This window comes from Garra rufa, chromosome 13 (assembly GCF_049309525.1).
Source record: "Garra rufa chromosome 13, GarRuf1.0, whole genome shotgun sequence".
Classification (NCBI taxonomy): domain Eukaryota; kingdom Metazoa; phylum Chordata; class Actinopteri; order Cypriniformes; family Cyprinidae; genus Garra; species Garra rufa.
Window position 1 is genome coordinate 26,582,326 of NC_133373.1, and position 21,493 is coordinate 26,603,818.

Sequence of the window (21,493 nt, forward strand, 5' to 3'; positions counted from 1 at the left end):
GAAGTTCATAAGGTAAATGCGTACCTTGACGCTAGGGGTCAAAAAACAAAAAATAAAGTCAAGAATCTGGGTGTGATTCTGGAGTCAGACCTCAGTTTCAGTAGCCATGTCAAAGCAGTAACTAAATCAGCATACTATCATCTCAAAAACATTGCAAGAATTAGATGTTTTGTTTCCCGTCAAGACTTGGAGAAACTTGTAGGGTGGACTATTGTAATGGTCTCCTCACCGGCCTTCCCAAGAAGACCATTAGACAGCTGCAGCTCATACAGAACGCTGCTGCCAGGATTCTGACTAGAACCAAAAATTCAGAGCATATTACACCAGTCCTCAGGTCCTTAAACTGGCTTCCAGTTATGTTTAGGATAGATTTTAAAGTACTTTTACTTGTTTATAAAGCACTCAATGGCCTAGGACCTACATACATTGCAGATATGCTCACTGAATATAAACCTAACAGACAACTCAGATCACTAGGATCGAGTCAGTTAGTAATATCAAGGGTACACACAAAACAAGGGGAATCCGCTTTTAGCTATTATGCCGCCCGCAGTTGGAATCAGCTTCCAGAAGAGATCAGATGTGCTAATACATTAGCCACATTTAAATGCAGACTCAAAACTCATCTGTTCAGTTGTGCATTTATTGAATGAGCACTGTGCTACGTCCGAACAGATTGCATTATTTTATGTATAATCATTTTACTGTATTAATTTTAAATCTTTTTTTTAAATCATCTTAAATGTTCTTAAATTTTGTGATTATTATAAATTTGTATGATTTTTATGCTATTATGATTTTAATTCCTTTTATGTACAGCACTTTGAATTACCATTGTGTATGAAATGTGCTATATAAATAAACTTGCCTTGCCTTGCCTTGCCTATTTAAAATAACTGTTTTCTATTTGTATATATTAAATTTAAATGTAATTTATTCCTGTTATAAAAGATAAGTTTAACTTCAGTCTTCAGTGTCACATGATCCTTCAGAAATCATTCTAATATGCTGATTTGCTGTTCAAGAAACATTTATAATTATTATTATTAATAATAATAATATTATTATTATCAATATTTAAAACAGTTGAGTACATTTTTTAGGATTCTTTGATGAAAATAGAAATATCCAAAGATCAGCATTTATCTGAAATAAAAAAGCTTTTGTAACATTATACACTATATCATTCAAAAGCTTGGAGTCAGTATATTTTTTTAAAAATAAATTAATACTTTATTTAGGGTTGCTGTAAATTGATCAAAAATAATGCTAAAGACATTTAAAATGTTGCAAAAGATTTCTATTTCAGATGAATGCTTTTCTTCTGAACTTTGTATTCATTAAAGAAATCTCAAATATTTTACTCGGCTGTTTTAAACATAATAATAATAATTATAATAATAATAATAATAAATGTTTTTGAGCAGCAAATCAGAATATTAGAATGATTTCTGAAGGATCCTTTGACTGGAGCAATGATGCTAAAAATTCAACTTTGAAATCACAGGAATAAATTACATTTTTAAATATATTTAAATAGAAAAAATATTTAAATAGTAAAAATATTTCAAAATATTTCCGTTTTCTTTACTTTGCATTAAATAAATGCAGTATTGGTGAGCAGAAGAGACTTAAAAAAAACACATTTTAAAAACTTGACTGGTAGTGTATTAAAATAGAAAGCTTTTTCATTGTAAATAATATTTCGCAATGTTACTGTATTACTAAAGTTTTGTTCAAATACAGCCTTGATGAATGTAAGATAGATATATTGAGCTAGAGCTCTGATTTATAGGGTTTCTAGCACTATTTAGTGGGTTTTTTCATTCATTTACTCATAATGTCTTTGTTTTATATTTTCAGAGCACCAGGCAGCTCTTCTGCAGCTAAAAAGAGAATGTAATGGAGAGGTGGAGAAATTACAGGTGAGATCCTCTCGAGAACAAACGTTTTATAATTAGTGTTGTGTATTATTGTTTGCAAATATAAAGACATTTTTAAAAAATCAGTTCATGCATTCAAATACTTTGTTGTTTATATACTGTATGTTGATGTTTGGACTCTTTAATGCAGGCTGACTTCAAACATGAGCTCCTCCAGTTACAAAAGAAGAACGGAGATGATCTGTCCAGACTAGGGGCAACTATTGCCAGCTTACTAAAAGAGAAAGACAAAGAGAGAGACAAAGATCACAGACATGTTGCTGTGTCCACTGAAGACACCATCAAACCACGGGCCTTCCGCTCTGTGTGTATTCAGACAGAAAAAGAGACATTCATCAAGCCTGAGGAGGCTGAGGAAGCCCAGAGCAGGAGTTTTGACCCCCTGCCTAAAAATGTTGACCTCAACTCAACAAAAAACTTTAGTGGAAAACAAAAGACAGATTCTCCTCCAGCTCCCCCACCTCTATCGCTTCAGTTACAGATGGATAGTAACAAGATTCTACCCCCTCCTCCTCCACCTCCTCCACCACCACCAGGCCCTGGTTCTCCTAATGTACCTCCACTTCCTGCTCAGCCACAGGATAGGCCAGGAAGTGTGCCTCCTCCACCTCCTCCACCACCTATGACAGGATGCGGTCTGCCACCACCGCCACCACCCTTCCTCCACTCTGCCCTCCCTCCGCCTCCTCCAGGAGTTGGTATTTTCCACAATAAAGCAGAAGACAATCCTCCTCGCAAACCATCAGTAGAGCCGGTGTGTCAAATGAAGCCGCTGTACTGGACACGAATACAGATTCAAGATAACAGGTATCTCTTATCACCTGACCTCATATTTTAAAGGGGATGCCCATTTTCCACAAGTTCATATGATTAGGATCTTTATGAAATGTCTGTAGCATACTTTGGTTAAAATTCCTAAATAGTCATGTAAAACAACACCCTTTTTACCTTGTTAAAAACAGCTCTGTTCCGGTGGATAGCTCTTTAAATGATAATGAGCTACTGCTCACCCCGCCCCTTTTTTTTTTTTTTTTTTTTGGTGGTGCGTTACCATCAAAAACAAAACTGCTCTGATGTCGGGAGAAAATGAATACTCTTTGTGTTCACTTTTACATCCAACTAGAGAGAGATTGTTGTAGTTACAGTTGCTCAAGCGCAGAGAAAATGGCCGACAGCGTACAACTAAGGGAAATTGTTAATACGAGTTCTACAATGGTCATGGAAAGGGCATGAAAATTGAGAATATTTAGGTTTTTTGATTTAAAAAAAAAAGTCAATGGATTTTTATCATTGTAGGGTGCTTGTGTCCACACACTGCTAAGACACATTTATATGCAAACACCATGTGAAAGTGAGTTTTGCACCGTATCGCTGGAACCCTATTGTAATTGTTAGAATGGAAACACTGCAGTACAATTCTCTGAACTCTCTAGGTCAATAATTATCCAAAACAATGTTGAAATTTACCCTTTTGGAAGATATTATGGGGTCTTTAGAAAATGGGGCCTGTCCAAATATACCCAAAAGCCTGTAAAGAATAAACGAAAACTCAAATCTTCACAAATTCTGAGGAGCATGTGTTTCTAAACGAAGCATGCAAAGTTTTTGGGAGATCCCACCACGGCTGTAGCTATAACAGTTATAAACAATAAAAACATTATATTTCTTTGGCAAATTAACTGTATTTGGCACAAATGCTTTTTTAAATTGTTGATTTAGGTGCTTAAATGCCTTAAAGTGCTTAAATCCTGGTAATCGCTGCTTGCAGCTTTATATTTTGATATTATAATGAAGAGAAAAATGATTAAATGAATACAATTCTTGAAATCTTTGATAGTTAATTCTATGTCTTATTAAAAAAAACTAGTAGAAGCATAAAAAAACATAAAACTAAATTTTTTTAAGATCCCTCATGACTGTGTCAAGATCAATAAATCTCTGAAAATATCAGATATTTAAAGTAGATTTTTTTTCACACTTATAGATACACTATAGATAACAGATAAGATGAGAGACTTCTGATCATCCATCACTTGCATTGTTTCAAGAAATCATGACAAAGGGTATCATTAATACAGTATTATAGTTTAAGTTTAAGTTTATAGTTTAATAGTTTATAGTTTAAGTTTCGTAAGTTTATGTTTTTCATCTAATATCTATATTTCAGCTTTATTTCAAGTAACAAAACTGATTTTTGACAGTTTTAGTTAACAATAAGAACACTGGACACAATGTTCTTTTAAATAACAAACAACTATTCTAAACTAATTATAAAACCTTATTATAAAAACACCATCCCACTCTACCTGTATTCCAAATAAACATTTCCATTGTTCATCAGCATTCCTCAAACACACAATGCATGTCCACAAGTGACGCTGACATTTTCAACTCTCCCTCGTCAGACCTCATGGGAAGTTTAAGACCAACCACTGCAGACATTTGTCTGCATGAGGGGCCAGCCACAGGCCGAGCAGCAGTCTTTCCAGGACCTCTAGTGGCGGTGTGGATTTCTGTGGGATTCGGCTCCCCGGCCACCTCTGTGCTGTTGCAATGTTATTTGACTCCTCATGAAAGCTTTCTGCTCTCTCCGTGAGCATTTTGTCAAGCCAAAGCCGAACCCAGTCAAGCTTAGCTGTGCGCCGTCATCCTGGCTCCTTAATTATTTTTATGGGAGAAAAAATGTGAAAATCAGATTACTCATATTCAGCCCCTGTTGATTTTCTTTTTCCTGCTTTCAGGCTTAGTTACCCAGCAACAGTAAATAACTCATGTAACTTTGTTTTTTTCAAATGCCAGTATTAGGAAATGCTTCGGTCGTGGCCTGTTCGGTGACATCGAAGTGTGAAGATAAATCTCGATAAGCCTTGAAGTGAGCAGAAACTGCTGAAAACATCAAATATTTGAAAATCATAAAGTCTCTCATCATCTGTTTCTGTCTTTTCTAAGGAACAATATGCTATGGAGTTCCCTGGAAGAGCCAGAGATAATAAACACCAATGAGTTTGCGGAACTGTTTGCTAAAGCCACATCGCCCACCAAAAGAAAGCCCCTATCTGAAGCTTACGAGAAGAAAACCAAAGCCAGGAAGGTACTGCTCTTTCCTGAAGATGAGAAAAATTATAAGACATAGAGAGGATACATAGATATTTATATAGCAAATGCAAGGTTGTGGGTTTGATTCAACTAATTTTTTAAAAAATTGCGCATGTGCTTTAAGTCGCTTTGGATAAAAGTGTCAAAATGCATTAATGTAATAGGTTTAGAAAGTACAGATTTGAAAAGTATCCACTAGGTGGAGCACTTTTCAACACTTCCGAATTATATACAGTTGAAGTCAAAAGTTTACATACACTTTGCTGAATCTGTAAAATGTTAATTATTTTACCAAAATAACAGGGATCATACAAAATGCATGTTATTTTTTATTTAGTACTGACCTAAATAAGATATTTCACATAAAAGACGTTTACATATTGTCCACAAGAGAAAATAATAGTTCAGTTTATAAAAATTACCCTGTTCAAAAGTTTACACACACTTGATTCTTAATACTGTGTTGTTACCTGAATGATCCACAGCTATGTTTTTTTTTTGTTTGTTTGTTTGTTTTGTTTAGTGATAGTTGTTCATGAGTCACTTGTTTGTCCTGAACAGTTAAACTGCCCGCTGTTCTTCGGGAATTCTTTGGTTTTCAGCATTTTGTGTATTTGGACCTTTCCAACAACGACTTTGTGATTTTGAGATCCATCTTTTCACACTGAAGACAACTGAGGGACTCATATGCAACTATTACAGAAGGTTCAAACACTCACTGATGCTCCAGAAGGAAAAACAATCCATTAAGAGCCAGGGGTGTAAACTTTTGAACAGAATGAGGATGTGTACATTTTCTTATTTTGCCTAAATAACGTATTTATTTAATTTAGTACTGCCCTTCAGAAGCTACAGAAGATTCATACATGTTCCCTAAAAGACAAGTTAAGTTACATTTACACTAATATTCAGATTCAAAAAGTTTTCACCCCCGGCTCTTAATGCAACATTTTTCCTTATGGAGCATCAATGAGTGTTCGAACCTTCTGTACTGGTTGTACTGAGTCCTAAGTGTGAAAAGAAGGATATCAAAATCATACAGTCCTTGTTGGAAAGGATTCAAAAACACACTAATGCTGAAAAACTGAAGAATTTGTGGGACTTGAAGGATTTTTCTGAAGAACTGCGAGCAGTTTAATTGTTCAGGACAAACAGACAAACAAGGAACTCATGAACAACTATCACTTTACAAAAAAATCTGCTGTGGATCATTCAAGTAACTCCACCGTATTAAAAATTAAGTGTATGTAAACTTTTGAAAGGGATCATTTTTATAAATTCATCTATTATTTTCTCTTGTGGACAATATGTAAAAGTCTTTTATGTGAAATATCTTATTCAGGTCAATACTAAATAACAAATAACATTCATTTTGTATGATCCCTCTTATTTTGCTAAAATAATTAACATTTTGCAGATTCTGCAAGGTGTATGTAAACTTTTGACTTCAACTGTATATATTACTGGAACACAAGCATAACTCATGCATTCACCTCTGATAATCACCTTATTATAAGTTCTACTTAACTTAAACAGAAACTTAATTTATCAGGTGCTGCCATTTTTGAAGTAAATGCTTATATGTAATGTCAGGATTCCACAAATGCCTTTGGAATTGATATAATTATATAGGAAATGAGAATAATTTGAAATAAATGAACCTGTTTATGAAATGTGATCGTGCCATTGTTACCTTTGGCAGGGGGTTTTATTATGGAAGTTTGGAATTTCCCTAAATTCTTTTGTTATTCATTCAATCCACTTTTGCATAATACAAGCATGAGTCTTTGCGGCCATGTATTCATATGGTAGAGCAAGCAGAATGCACTTAAACATTTGATCTAAATCATTTAGGAGTGAAATGCTGTTATGTGGTGGGGTTTGACTTGCGAATGTACATTTTTTAAGGTTATTAAATTGCTAGATGGCAAGCGCTCTCAAGCTGTAGGCATCTTAATCTCAAGTCTCCATCTGGATATGAAGGACATCCAACAAGGTAAATCACACTCAACAGCTTCATATATGCTGAGAAATGCTCGACCACCAGCTCTGCTCTGCTCAGAGTGTCATTTTATTCTATCCAGACTAATTTTTCTTCCACTAATAATAAACAGACATGTTAAAATGATACATATTTGTGTGGCCTGGATGGCGAAAGGCAAGCTAAGGCATGATGTTGAAATAATTCTGTATATGGAGACATATCTTACAACAAAGTGATTGGCTCCAGCTCTTATTAAGGATAAATTGGCTGTATGTTTGTTAAATAAACTTGTCTTGCGGTTTACCACTAGAAATATTCTTTAGGTTCTCCGCATTATGGCATGTACATCAGTCCTACTTACTGAACGTATACTTTTCACATTGACAATCTTGAAGTCATCACCGCTTGGCTTAACAGAGTCAGACAGGCAGATGTTTTTGATGATTTCAGCAAATTGAGCAGTGAATTCCAACAGGGAAAAAACTCTCAAATACATATTTTACACATCTCAGATACATACTTTTACATTTAGATATCACATCCATGACACACTCATGTCTAATAACGTTTTATTTTTTTCTCACATGTCTAATAACTAATCAGTCTTCTAATACTTCTTCCTTACACAGCTGTTTTGACTCTGGACAATTCTGTGGTTGACTTGGATTCTATTGAAGCCCTCTATGAAAATGTAAGTATCCTGCCACACTGGAAATGTACTTATGTACAGGCGCTCGCTCAATCCCAGCCTCCAAAACAGTAGTTCTGCACAGAATTTGAACATCCATCGTTCACCAAGTTCTACATATTCTGCACCCTTTGCATTTTTTCTCTCTCTTTTTTTTTTTTTTTGGTGTTTAAAACTAGCAAAAATAGAGATGCTTACAATGAATGTGAATGAGGCCAATGTTTGGAAGATTTAAAAGCAGAAATGTGACGATTAACATGAATAATTCTAGTTTATTGAGCTGTATTTTCATACATGCATTACCAGTCAAAAGTTTTTGAACAGTAAGATTTTTAATGTTTTTTTAAAGAAGTCTCTTCTGCTCACCAAGCCTGCATTTATTTGATTCAAAGTACAGCAAAAACAGTAAAATGATGAAATATTTTTTACTATTTGAAGTAACTGTTTTCTATTTAAATATATTTTTTAAATGTATTTATTCCTGTGATTTCAAAGCTGAATTTTTAGCATCCTTACTCAAGTCACATGACCCTTCCGAAATCATTCTAATATTCTGATTTGCTGCTTAAAAACATTTATTATTATGTTGAAAACAGAGAAAAGATACATTTTTTAGGTTTCTTTGATGAATAGAAACTTCGGAAGAACAGCATTTATTTAAAACAGAAATCTTTTGTAACATTATAAATGGCCTTATCATCACGTTTGATCAATTTAAAGCATCCTTGCTAAATAAAAGTATTCATTTCTATCATTTCTTTCCCATAAAAAAGATACGTACTCCAAGCTTTTGAATAGTATAGTGTATAATGTTACAAAAGCTTTTTATTTCAGATAAATGCTGATCTTTAGATCTTTCTATTCATCAGAAAATCCTGAAAAAAATGTGCTCAACTGTTTTAAATATTGATTATATTAATAATCATAAATGTTTCTTGAACAACAAATCAGCATATTAGAATGATTTCTGAAGGATCGTGTGACACTGAAGACTGGAGTAATGATGCTGAAAATGTAGCTTTGATCACAGGAATAAATTACATTTTAAAATATATTCAAATAGAAAACAGTTATTATAAATAGTAAAAATATGTCAAAATTTGCGGCATCTTTTCCTCTTAACTACTCATAGCATGAAATAAACATGAATGAACATCAGAAGTTATCTTGTTTCAACCGAAAAGACATCAGTACACACCATTTGTTTAAATTCAAGTTCGCCAACATTAATCTACTCTCATGTCTGGTTTGTTGGACAAAAATGGCAAATTCTGCGTTATGATTGGTCAGATCGCCTGTCAGTCACTCTCTGCGAAGGGTCAGTTGTATAGAATTTTAAACCGAAAAGACTTGTATGGTTTTTCCACTTTAACATAATGGTAAAACACCTTTTGTGGCTATACTACTGAAACTATTGAATATTTTAACGTTGCCCCATTCACTTCCATTGAAAATGTCACACTGTAACCAATTTTTTCTGCCTATTTAAAATAAAAAAAAGGATCTACAATGTTGAGTTTAAATTGAGCTTTGCTTGTACCAAGGATACTCCTTAATGAAATTCTTACTGTATTTAACCTTTCCACTGTATTTAAATCCATTCAACTCACATTTCTCAACAAAATCACTCTAGAAAATGCATAAAAGGCCCACAGATTCTGTATAATCCTTCTTTTTGCTGAAGTTCCAGTTCCAACCTAACTAAATAATTGATAGTTCCTGTGTGGTTTCTTAAGTTCTATGTGTGCATCATTGGTCTGTTGTCATGTGAACGTGTCTGTTCTGTTTCTCCCAGAGAGCGCAGCCTGAGGAGTTAGAGAAGATTAAGAAACACTATGAAACCTCAGACAAGGAGCAGGTCAAACTACTGGACAAGCCTGAACAGTGAGATATTCCAGAAGCACACCAGATAACTCACTTTTTCATGCAACTAGCGACTAGTGATACGTCAATTGTCACTTACAAGGGCACTTTTTGCAATGTATACTTCTCTTCATTGAGGACAGACGAAGACAGAGTAGTGTTTTCAACACTACGCACTTTAGGTTGACAGATGTTCATTGCTTTTCCTTGACAGGTTCCTGTATGAACTCTCCCAGATCCCTGAGTTCTCCAGTCGAGTTCACTGTTTCATTTTTCAGTCGAAGTTCACTGACGCCGTTGCCTCCATACAGCGCAAAACTGAAATTATTCTTCACGTCTGCAAGGTACAAAGGCACTTTTCAAAGGGGGTCTGACCTCAGATATTATCAAACATTTGATAAAGTATCAATGCTGGCATTCTTAACAGTCAAAAACAGCTTTTCAGGCAGCTGCCGTTTATTCAAGTGAGGTCTAAGTGCTTGCTTTGTCTCCAACATCTCTGTTATGAAGTGTGATGAATGCACAAATAAATGTTTATGTGTTTTAGTATCTGTTGGAGAAAGACAGCATGAGGGAGGTGATGGGTCTGGTTCTTGCTTTGGGAAACTATATGAATGGAGGCAGCAGAGCTCGAGGACAGGCCGACGGCTTCGGGCTTGAGATTCTTCCCAAGCTTAAAGACGTCAAGAGCAGGGTAACGTTTTTCTCCATTTTATAAACCCATGTTTGACATTGTGAAGGCCTTAGTCGCACACACAAACACACTGAGATGTTTGACAGCCTCAAACCTGTTATTTTTCCTGTTTGCTAATTGTGTGTACAGTTTGATGTACGTTTTTAACACAATTCTCTATAAATCTACAGGAAAACCAAATTAGTCTGTTGGATTACATTGTTTCCTACTATCTACGTCACTTTGATGAGGTAAAACATGAACATTTCATTCTCCACATGCAATTTTATTCTTGTCACATTATTTTCAGGGTCAATGACACAACAGTTTTTTCTAATAATTATTTTATTATTTATTTTCTGTTCATTTATTCAGTGACACATGAAAAATACAATTCATACATACAGTAACTTGAATATACTAAAATGCAATGTTTTCAATTTACAAAGTAGTATTAGTTTAGATGAAGAAGTAGAATAGAAGAAGAAATGTCAGTGTGCTGTCACAATGATATCAAAATAAAAAAAAGGTTTTGACCAAATTGCTTCATGATAATAAGGACAATAAGTTTCATTAGTTAACATGAAATAAGAATGAACATTACTTCTACAGCATTTATTAATCATAGCTAATTTCAGCATTTACTAATGCATTGTTAAAATCACTGAACTAACATGAGCAAACAATAAACGACTGTATTTTTATTAACTAACATTAACAAACATGAATAAATAGTGTAGTAAATGTATTATTCATTGTTTGTTCATGTTAGTAAATACATTAAATACCTAGTTCTGCCACGAAACTCTAGATGATGCAGGCTGACGGGTTATTAACGTAACTGATGATATCACAGAGTTATTCGACTGATTGGTTTATGTTGCATATGCAACCAATGAGCTTGCAGCTATTTAAATGGCTGGTAGCATTCACTTGGGCATTTCACAGCGCGCTTTCAGAGTTCACCTGAAACCCTCCACCTTTCCCAGCTCCACCTGTTTAGATCTACTACGGGTTATTTTATGCTATTTGTGCAGCAGCAGTATGTCTTAAATACTCACAGCACCTTATCACCATATGCTTTAGCACTAGCAAGTTCTGTACTTGCTAGCAGCAGCAATAATCTGCAACTACAGCAATAACCAACAGCAGCAGCAGCAGCGTAGCAGATCTGTTCCGCCAAGACCAAATACATGAACATTTCCATATCCATTACCAAGCTAAATAAGAATAAGAATAATAAATCATTTGTTAGGATAAGACTTTTTGAAAATCTGGAATCCGAGGGTGTATCTGAGTAAAGTTGTCCAAATGAAGTTCTTAGCAATGCATATTACTAATCAAAAATTAAGTTTAGCTATATTTACAGTAGGAAATTTACAAAATATCATCATGGAGCATGAAAACTTAATATCCTAATGATTTTTGGCATAAAAGAAAAATCGATCATTTTGACCCATACAGTGTATTTTTGACTATTGCTACAAATATACCCATGCTACATAAGACTGGTTTTGTGGTCCAGGGTCACATATGTCACCAATCCTTAAATCTCCCTTCAGAACGCTGGGACAGAAAAGAGCATCTTTCCTTTGCCCGAACCTCAAGATGTTTTCCTTTCCTCTCAAGTGAAGTTTGATGACCTCTCAAAGGATCTCAGAAAGCTGAACAGAGACTTAACAGGTAAGAATTACCTCAAGGGCTTCAGAAACGATGTTAGCATGCCACTGATTTACTATAGCATCAAAAGAAGCTAGATTGCATGAGTTTGGATGGATGGCTGATTACAGTCCTGCAACATGGCTCCAGTTGAATCCTGAGGATTTACACAGCATCTGTTAGCAACAACTCATTATTAAACCACATTGGATCAGGTGGAATATACAGGCATGTTTGCGTATGCACATATGTGCACACACAGATGCGGAGACGAAGCGGAGTCTGTGTGATTTTGCCCTGGCGCCTTTTAGATATGACTTTAATCCTGCCCATCAGATGCTTCTAGCATTGTGTGATTCTGTAGCTCCGTCGGAGGGGCCAAAGGCTACAGTGCTTTGGCGCTTATGTAATCTGAGAGAAGAGCGGCTTATCGCTGGCGGGATGGGCTTTATCTGCGCTGAGATGCACTGCCGTTCTCGTGCTACACTGTATCAGTCCGAGTTCAGTGTGGCCCTGCAGATGTGTGTCAGAGATTCTTTTCTTTACCTCTCAACAAGCCTTTCTTATCGGGCGACGGAGAGACTGCCAAATCTGGCCCATCGCGCTCTCCCTTTTTTTTTTCTCCTGCTGTTTGAACTCCCCTCATGACTGCGAGAGAATCATGTCTTTGTTTTTTTGTTTTTCTGCTGTGTTTGTTCGATTTTTGGTGTCTTGGGTGCATTACTTACGGGACCCACTGAGGTTTTGGCTGCTCAAGGTGACCACATTTGTCTGCGATGTCATTTTGCGGAGCAGGAAAGTGCTGCACTAATCAAATTAGTCACTGTGTGCCTACACAAAAAGGGAATGTCCCTGTGATATTTTCCAGAGACAATTATGACAACATTGTGAAGCACATCTAATGCTCTGCGTCTCCATAGCTGATTCATCTGGTTTGCGTTTGAGACATCTTTTTGATCTCTTTGTGATTGTGGTTTGGCTCACCGTGGTGCACAGTTGAGAAAACCTGAATGTAGCTGTGAGCCGCCTTGGCGGAAACTACATATGAGGACCTAATCAAGCTAGACTGTAATCAATCGATATTTCTTGTAGAAAGGCTGTGGAAAAGATCAACTTCTTCGTCGTTGCCAGCCGTGTTCACAGTTTACACAAATGCTTAATGAAAACAGTAGTGTGTGTAGCGTTATCTGGAGTGAGATGCAGATGGAGCGTATCCAACAGTCCTGGGTTCCCATCAGGGTGTATTATGACTGGGGCAGGAGACTGGCTCCTCTGATTCTCTGATTGGACGGTGAACAAACAGTGCTGCGTAGGTCCACGGTTGGTACAATGGCTATCTGAGGATGCGATCAGACGTGCATCAAAACAGATCTTCCCCAGAGAAAAAGACATTTGATAACCTCTGACTCTGTCACAGGTGGAGCTTCAGCTCTATTGTGTTTTCTTGTTCATTGGTTAAAGCCAGGAGGTTAGGAACAAGTGCAAACAAAAAGGCTTTAAACGAATAGTGTTTTTAAAAAATAATCTTTCTTTTTTCAATGAAGCACAAATCAAATTTTTCATTCAGTGATAGCGACTGGAGTCCAGTCTTGTTTTGGACCTCATTGAAAAACAGTTTTAAAGGCGACATATCACGACTTTTTCCCATGTTTAAGTTCTATAAACGGGTCCCAAGTGCATCTACCAACCCAGAAACGTGAAAAAAGACAACCCAGTAACTTTTTCTGCAAGCATGTTAAGATTTCGCTCCCCCGGCGACGTGGTATAGGGATCTTATGATAATATTACGCCCCTTAACCTGCACATTTTCACTCACAGCACCACAATTCTTGTTTCAGTTCTAACGCCATGGCGAAAGTTTGAGCAAATCATGCTAACTGTTCTCAAAGACTATAGAATACCCAAGACATGTCACTCGTGTAGTTTTGAATGGGGAAACATGCAACGCTCGTTATGGCCGCGAAGCCCCGCCTTCTTAGTGAAAGAGCCAATCGTTGATTAGAAAAGTCAGCGCGTCACTGCAGCTGCCGTTAGAAGTCCCGGTTGCTATAGAAACAATCGGCGCTCTTAGACGTGTGCTCAGTACTGCGCATGCGCACTGGCTCATCTAGCCGGAAAAATAAGCGTTTTGTCACGCTATTGGAGCACAAGGAACCATATTTATGAGGCAGTTCTTGTTGGATTTCTTTGGAGATTTAAAATATGAAATTTAATCGTAAGCTTGGTGAACAGTTTTGGAGAATTTGATGTTTCCCCATTCAAACAGATAGGAGCTGCACTTGTATGCCCGAGAGTCGTTTCAAAGATGGCCGCCGAGTGACATGACTTGCCTTAAAGGGACTTTGCTGTTCTGTCGTTGGCTGCATAGACGAGCACAGAACACTATTTAGAGCAGGAGTTCTCAACTCTGGCCCTCGAGGTCCATTTTCCTGCAGAGTTTAGCTCCAACCCTAATCAAACACACCTGAACAAGCTAATCAATCTCTTCATCATTACAAGAAAGTTACAGGCAGGTGAGTTTGATCAAAGTTGGAGGTAAACTCTGCAGGAAAGTGGACCTCGAGGGCCAGAGTTGAGAACCTCTGATTTAGAGTCTCAGCCTCAGAGAAGACTTACTGTATTTACTGTATATTGCTGTATATACTTACTGTATATACGTACTAACAAAACCATACATTAATAGTTTGTAAAATACACACTTATGTCTATGAAAGCGGCAATAATGATCCTACAAATATATTCTGACAACATGTTTTATTGAAATCATATACAGATTATGTAGGTAACTATAAAGTTCACTTTCGTCTTCTCCCAGCTCACCAGAGACTTACTTTAATGTCTTTCTGGAGGAGAGGCGTGTTGTAAATCCCACAGCTCGGATTCAGCGCGAACAAACATGGCGGCGCCCATCACCCGGTATAGATCAACTAACGCGGTCATTATAAAAGTGTTTGAACTTTTAAATACATTTACTTGCACATATTTCGAAATCGGAATATCAGATATTTCATAATATAGTGAGCATGCTTGTGAATATTAATAATAAAAAAGGAGAAACGAAATAAAAGCGATCCATGTGTCTTACAGTGTTGTTGTGGCTGCGGTGTGTCACATGACGCGTCGCCATGGAAACAGTAATGCGAAACATTCTAAAATAACGGTCGCCTAAAAAAAACTCATGCTGCGTCCGAAATCGCATACTGCTTCAGTAGGTACTACATTTAAATTCAAACGTACTTCATGACCGTTAAAACAGTACGTTCTATAGACCTTTTTCCTGAGTGAACGATGAGCGCCGCCATTACAAATTCTAACGTCAGATTGAATGCTTTTCTGTTCCGGTTTCCATAGGAACCCATTTAAATAGCGTCCATCTGTTTTTAATGTAGCTAAGGTCCGCTGCTTTGTGTCATCTACACACTCATTAAAGTGAGGCACTGACAAATGACGGTCATTGCGACATTGCCAAGTGATGGCGCTATGGAGCCATGTGCTTTTTAAAAACACTTTAATAGGTTTAACAGTAGTTTATTAGCTCGGAATATACCCTAATTTGACTAGAAACAATGCAGACCGGAAATGCAAAGCATTTTTTCAGTTAAGAGTCGGACTTACTTCCGTGTTCAGGAAAAAGGTCTATATAGTATGAATATGGGTAGTATGAATGGAATTCGGACAAATTACATCCGCCGCGTCTCCACTTTCCGCCATTTTTTCGAATAACAACTCCTCTCCAGGGGTGTCCATTGGATGCGTACTGCAGAATTCGGGCGGAAGCAGTAGGTCATCCGGGTACTTCTCGCCTACTGTATTTCGAATACTATGAATTCGGACATACTACTCGCCTCACATACTGTTTTTCACGTTCTATATAGTAGGGAAGTATGCGATTTCGGACGCAGCGACACTCTTTGGGGTTAGATGGAATATTTTAAACCGTGTGAAAAGGTTGAGCTGCTGCTACACAGATCTAATATAAACATGTGATTCTTTCCCAACTGTTTACCTTCACAGATATAACCAACTGTTTTTGTAACGACTGTGTGTTTTTAACATCAACTTGTGTGTATTTGACAGTTTAAGCGCAATAAGTCATGAAAGAGAACTTAGTTTAGTACTCACATGCCAGTTGACACTGGCTTTCTGTGCACATGCTTTGAATGTATGCACCAAGAAAACTGTATCAGAAGTTTAAACTAATATGGTTTAAAACGCATGATTTCAGTGTGATAGACATAATAATTGAAACCAAACAGATGGTTTTTAGCAGAGTATCTGAGGTATGAGGTGTTAATGCACAGTCCTATTCTAGAAAAGGGGTTGGGGAGCAGCAAGTGTGAGAGTGTTTCTGCTTCTGCTCAAAATTGGCATTTTTAAAATGATATAATAAATTATCTGTAGGGTATTTTGTGCTGAAACCTGAACTGAAAAGGGTTATAATAGGTCTCCTTTAACACAAAACAAAGTCATACAAGTTTGGAATGGCGTAAGGGTGAACAAATCATGAACAAATGTGAACAAATCATCACATTTTTATTTGTTTATAACGGAAGGAAAATAAAGCAATTGCTCTACTTAGCTCGTCACAATTAGGCTGATATATCAAAACATAGTACAAATTCAACATACCTACAGTAGATGCTGTCACTCAACTTGTTTTTAGACTTTGGAAAGTTTTTTAGACTCATGTTGACATTTTCACAATAACCACTCATTATCGAAAACAATTTACTGTAATCTTTGTTTTTACAGATGTAATCGGCATAATTCACTGCAGTGATGTTGTAATTAAGGCACTGACAGAATTTACTTCATTGACAGAAAGCACTTTCATTCCATCTGCAAAGTAATCAGCGATGTGCTAATAGCTTTGATTACAGTAGCTGCGATTTTATATGGCTTGATAAAACCAACTTAATCTGAAGTTTCTGAAGCTGGCTGATTCCTAGTAAAAAAAAAAGGCACTTCAAAATGTGGCAAGAGTGGAGTGACAAACATGACCACATACATTATATTTAAAATAAATTTTTATTAAAATTTGTATTGGTAACTCCAATAATATAATTTATTTGATCAAAAATACAGTAAACATATATTAATAACAATATATAAAGTAACTGTTTTTTAATTATATATTCACGTGATAGCAAAACGTTATATATGCGTGTGTGTGTGTGTGTGTGTGTGTGTGTGTGTGTGTGTGTGTGTGTGTGTGTGTGTGTGTGTGTGTGTGTGTGTGTGTGTGTGTGTGTGTGTACCTGGTATTCATCACGTTGTGGGGACCAAATGTCCCCACAAGGATAGGAATACCAGTAGATTTTGACCTTGTGGGGACATTTCTCAGGTCCCCATGAGGAAACAGGCTTATAAATCATGCCCAATGAGTTTTTTTGAGGAAGTAGAAGTGTGCACAGTCTCCTGTGAGGGCTAGGTTTAGGTGTAGGGTAGGTGTAGGGCGATAGAAAGTACGGTTTGTACAGTATAAAAACCATTACGCCTATGGAATGTCCCCATAAAACATGTAAACCCAACATGTGTGTGTGTGTGTGTGTGTGTGTGTGTGTATATATAAACTGCCATTTAAATGTTTGGGATCAGTAAGATTTTTAATGATTTTTAAAGAAGTTTCTTATGCTCATCAAGGCTGTGTTTTTAGGATCAAAAATACAGAAAAATAAATTAATATTGTGAAATATTATTCTGATGTAAAACAGAATAATACATTAAAATCAAATTTATTCTTGTGATCAAAGCTTACTTTTCAGCATCATTACTCATTCAGTGTCACATGATCCTTCAGAAATAATTCAAATATACAGATTTAATATCAGTGCTAGAAACTTGTTCTTCTTAATATTTCTTGGAACCTGTGATACTTTTTTCGGGATTTTTGATAAATCAGCAAAAAAATCAGCATTTATTTAAAATATAAATGTTTTCTAGCAATATACACTAATGTTCAAAAGTTTAGGGTCAGTAAATGTTTATTCTTTCTTTTTCTTTGTAAAGAAATTAATACTTTTATTTAGCAAGGATGTGTTAAATTGATTAAAAAGTTATAGCAACGACTTATATTGTTAGAAAAGATTTCTATTATGAATAAATGCTGTTGTTTTTAACATTTTATTCAGCAAAGAATCCTGAAAAACGTATTACAGGTTTCAAAAAAAATATTTGCCAACATAAATAATTCTAATAATAATTCAGCATATTAAAATGATTTCTGAAGGATCATGTGACATTGAATTCTTTTCTTCTTTTCTATTTTTTTGTTCAAATAAAATCAGCCTTGATGAGGATAAGAGACTTTTTTTAAAAAACATTACAAGTCTTACTGATCTTAACCTTTTGAACGGTATATATATTTGCGTCACCAGTGATGGCTGAATCATTCATTTTTATCAAACTCTCTATTTGTAAAATAGCATCTCAGTTACATATTAGCATACAAGTATTTTAGTATTGTGATTAGAAAGAAGCAGTTTTGTGCTTTTTCTTGGCTTTTGAAGTTTCTAAAACATAAGGGAACTTGCTGTTAATGTAATATAAATGTACACTAAACCACCTTAGAAGGCATCTGCAAAGATCATAAAAAAAATAGTTTAGAAATGTATCTAGCTTCATTGTGGCATTTTATTCTTCAAAATCTGGGATATTGGAATAAAAAGTAAGCACTCATGGTGGTCTAACAGAAAAAAATCTGACTGTTTATTTTCGGCTAAAATATTGCGTAAAACTTAGTGTAAACTGTTTTACAATGACTGACTTGTGCAAATTGGACCTGGTCAGGGACTTTACTCTAACCCAATGTTATTGTTTTTGTCTCGTACAGTTTGTGAAAAGGATGTCCTAACTGTGTGTACCAACTCATCTCACGAGCACGTACATCCCTTCAAGGAGAAAATGGACATTTTCATTGCCAACGGTGAGCTATGCCAAGATGCGTGAGATCAGCCCACAATACCTTGAGAAGAGGATCTGTATTCAACGTTTTTAAGTCTTCTATTTATGTGCTCTGTCACATCAGCCAATCCCTCTCATCTACCTTGTTCAGATATAAAGTCCTCTCTAGATGATTGATGGTGGAGAGGAGTACAAAAGTTTGCTTAGATTGTATACAGGATTGTTTTGTTTTGCAGATCATACAGGCAGATATATGGAGACATAAACTTGTCGTCATTTACTACAGCACAGCTGAATGAGACAGCGCTAGCTGTAGTAAACCAGACAAATATTTAAAGATATATTCTGATTGTGGTTTATGTATATATTTATATACATGTTTATGTTATGCACATAGCAGCAAAGCGTTTCCTTTCCTCACATTCTTCCTACTACAATTATTTGATTGTCTCCGCTACACAGATAAGACAGCACACATCCTGCAGTCATGAAGAATATCTGCCATGTGCTCTTTTGGGGACCTGATAAGTGTCTGTGACTCCGTACCTGTACGAGATAGCTGGTCAGGTTCAGAAGACAGACACAGAGATAGGAATCAGGGAGACTTTGGAAATGAAGGAGACTTCTTAGTAAAGGAGTTTCAACATTGTTTTTGAGGCCCTCGTAGAAAGGCTGTGAATCATAGAACAATATGCTGTTTGGAGTTTGACAGAGCAGTGCATTATCACTGTTAAAGAGGAAAAGTAAAGATCTTGAAATAATAGAAGAGATATTGGCTCTTAATATTAACTGTTGTGTTGATTATAATATGACTGGCTAATTGTTAATATACATTTTTCAATCTACAGCACAAAAAGAGCTAATTACAGTGGAACATCAAGTGATATCAGCACGTAAAAGGTAGCACATGATTCAAAATATTATAAAAATGCAAACTTCGTAAACATTTTTGAGATTATCTTCAGCTTTGCTTCATCTCTTGCCTTCCTCAGCTTCTCTGAACTCGTAGAGTATTTCGGATTGAAGCCACGCTCTGGAGAGCAAGAGATTGTGCCTGGTCATGTTTTCACACTTTGGTTTGAATTCTGCAATGATTTCAAAATCAGGTGGAAGAGAGAGAACAAGGTCATATCCAATCAGAGGTGAGAAGTTAACAGCATCTTGAGCATCTAGTTAATGATAACTTCTTCACTTGTGGTTGTTGTTGGTTGTGTTCACACTTGTCATGTTTGGTCCGATTAAAATTAAATTTGGTGTGGTTGCACTTTTAGTGAAGTTCATTTGAGTAAGTGTGAACGCTGCCATCCGAACCCTAGTGCACACTAAACAAGTGGACCGAGACCGCTAAGGATCTGTACACACTTGTAGTTCGATTTGTTTGGTTCATTTGGTTCATTTGATCCGGATCAAAAAGGAAAATGATACATTTGGTCCTGGTCCGCTTAGCGTTCACACTGGCATTTTTGACAGCGAACGTAAAGATACCAAACCTAAAGGCATATTGATACATTCACAACCTGATTGGTCATGTTAAATGACAAATATTTTGTGACGGAACTCACCGAACACTCCAAACAAAAGGAAAAGGTGCATTTAAGTACCCATTCACTGATCATTCTGATGATCACCGCTTCAAGCCGAATACATGCAATGCCATTTGCTGGACTAAGTGCGCTCATTGTTGCACGTATATGATTTTATTTTTACCACCTGCAAACTCACAAGAGCTCATAAAAGGCACTTTACCTCCTCGTTGCTCCACGTTTGCCCTCTGCTCGATTTGTTTTGGATACACCACTTGTTCCTTTCGTGAAATCATGTCGCATAGCGTCACATCTTGTCATTACTTCCTGTTTTTGATTAGTTTAGAAGTATTTGGTCCGTGTTGCATTCATATTTCATTCGAACCGCACCAGAGTTCATTTGGAAGCAGACCAAGACCCATCTTTTTAGCGGTCTCGGTCCGCTTGTTTAGTGCGCACCAGGGTTTGGGTGGCAGCGTTCACACTTACTCAAATCAACCGCACTAACAGAGCAATCGCACCAGAGTTCGTTTTAATCGAACCAAACATGACAAGTGTGAACACACCCTAAAAAGATGGGTCTTGGCTCGCTTCCAAACAAACTCCAAACGGTTCGATTGATGCAATGCTTTTAAACTAACCAAAAACAGGAAATAATGACAAGATGCAAGGCTATGCGACATGATTCTAAGAAGGGAACACGCTGTGTATCCAAAACAAAATGAGCAGAGGGCAAACGTGGAGCAACGAAGAGGTAAACTTCCTTTTATGAGCTCTTCGTGAGTTCACAGGTGGTAAAATAAAATCATTTACACACAACAATGAGCATGCTTAGTCCAGCTGAGGCCCTAGATGTAGTCAGCTTAAAGTGGTGCTGAGCAGGTGTTCAGTGAGTTCCATCATGAAATATATGTCATTCAACCCGACCCAACAGGTTGTAAACATATCACTACGCCTTTAGGTTCGGTATCTTTAGGTTCGCTGTCAAAAATGCCAGTGTGAACGCTAAGCGAACCAGGACCAAATGTGTCATTTTCCTTTTTGGTCCGGACCAAATGAACCAAACAAACCGAAATACAAGTATGAATACCCCCTAGTGAATTTCAGCATTAAAACTTGCTGAAATTGAAACATTATGGTTACATAAAATACAATTTCTTC

General features: G+C 36.5%; 1 protein-coding gene across 1 annotated transcript in view; it reads left to right on the top strand.

The window, feature by feature from the left end:
- The window catches only part of fmn1 (formin 1), a 43,697-nt gene that overhangs the window by 19,931 nt on the left and 2,273 nt on the right, over positions 1–21,493 (top strand). The window contains exons 6-18 of the mRNA XM_073852755.1: positions 1,864–1,925; positions 2,074–2,750; positions 4,893–5,034; positions 6,948–7,035; positions 7,653–7,714; positions 9,507–9,595; positions 9,789–9,918; positions 10,122–10,268; positions 10,439–10,498; positions 11,810–11,930; positions 18,739–18,831; positions 19,658–19,709; positions 19,802–19,951. Of these exons, the coding sequence (XP_073708856.1) occupies positions 1,864–1,925; positions 2,074–2,750; positions 4,893–5,034; positions 6,948–7,035; positions 7,653–7,714; positions 9,507–9,595; positions 9,789–9,918; positions 10,122–10,268; positions 10,439–10,498; positions 11,810–11,930; positions 18,739–18,831; positions 19,658–19,709; positions 19,802–19,951 (1,873 nt within the window). The remainder of the gene's footprint in view (positions 1–1,863; positions 1,926–2,073; positions 2,751–4,892; positions 5,035–6,947; positions 7,036–7,652; positions 7,715–9,506; positions 9,596–9,788; positions 9,919–10,121; positions 10,269–10,438; positions 10,499–11,809; positions 11,931–18,738; positions 18,832–19,657; positions 19,710–19,801; positions 19,952–21,493) is intronic.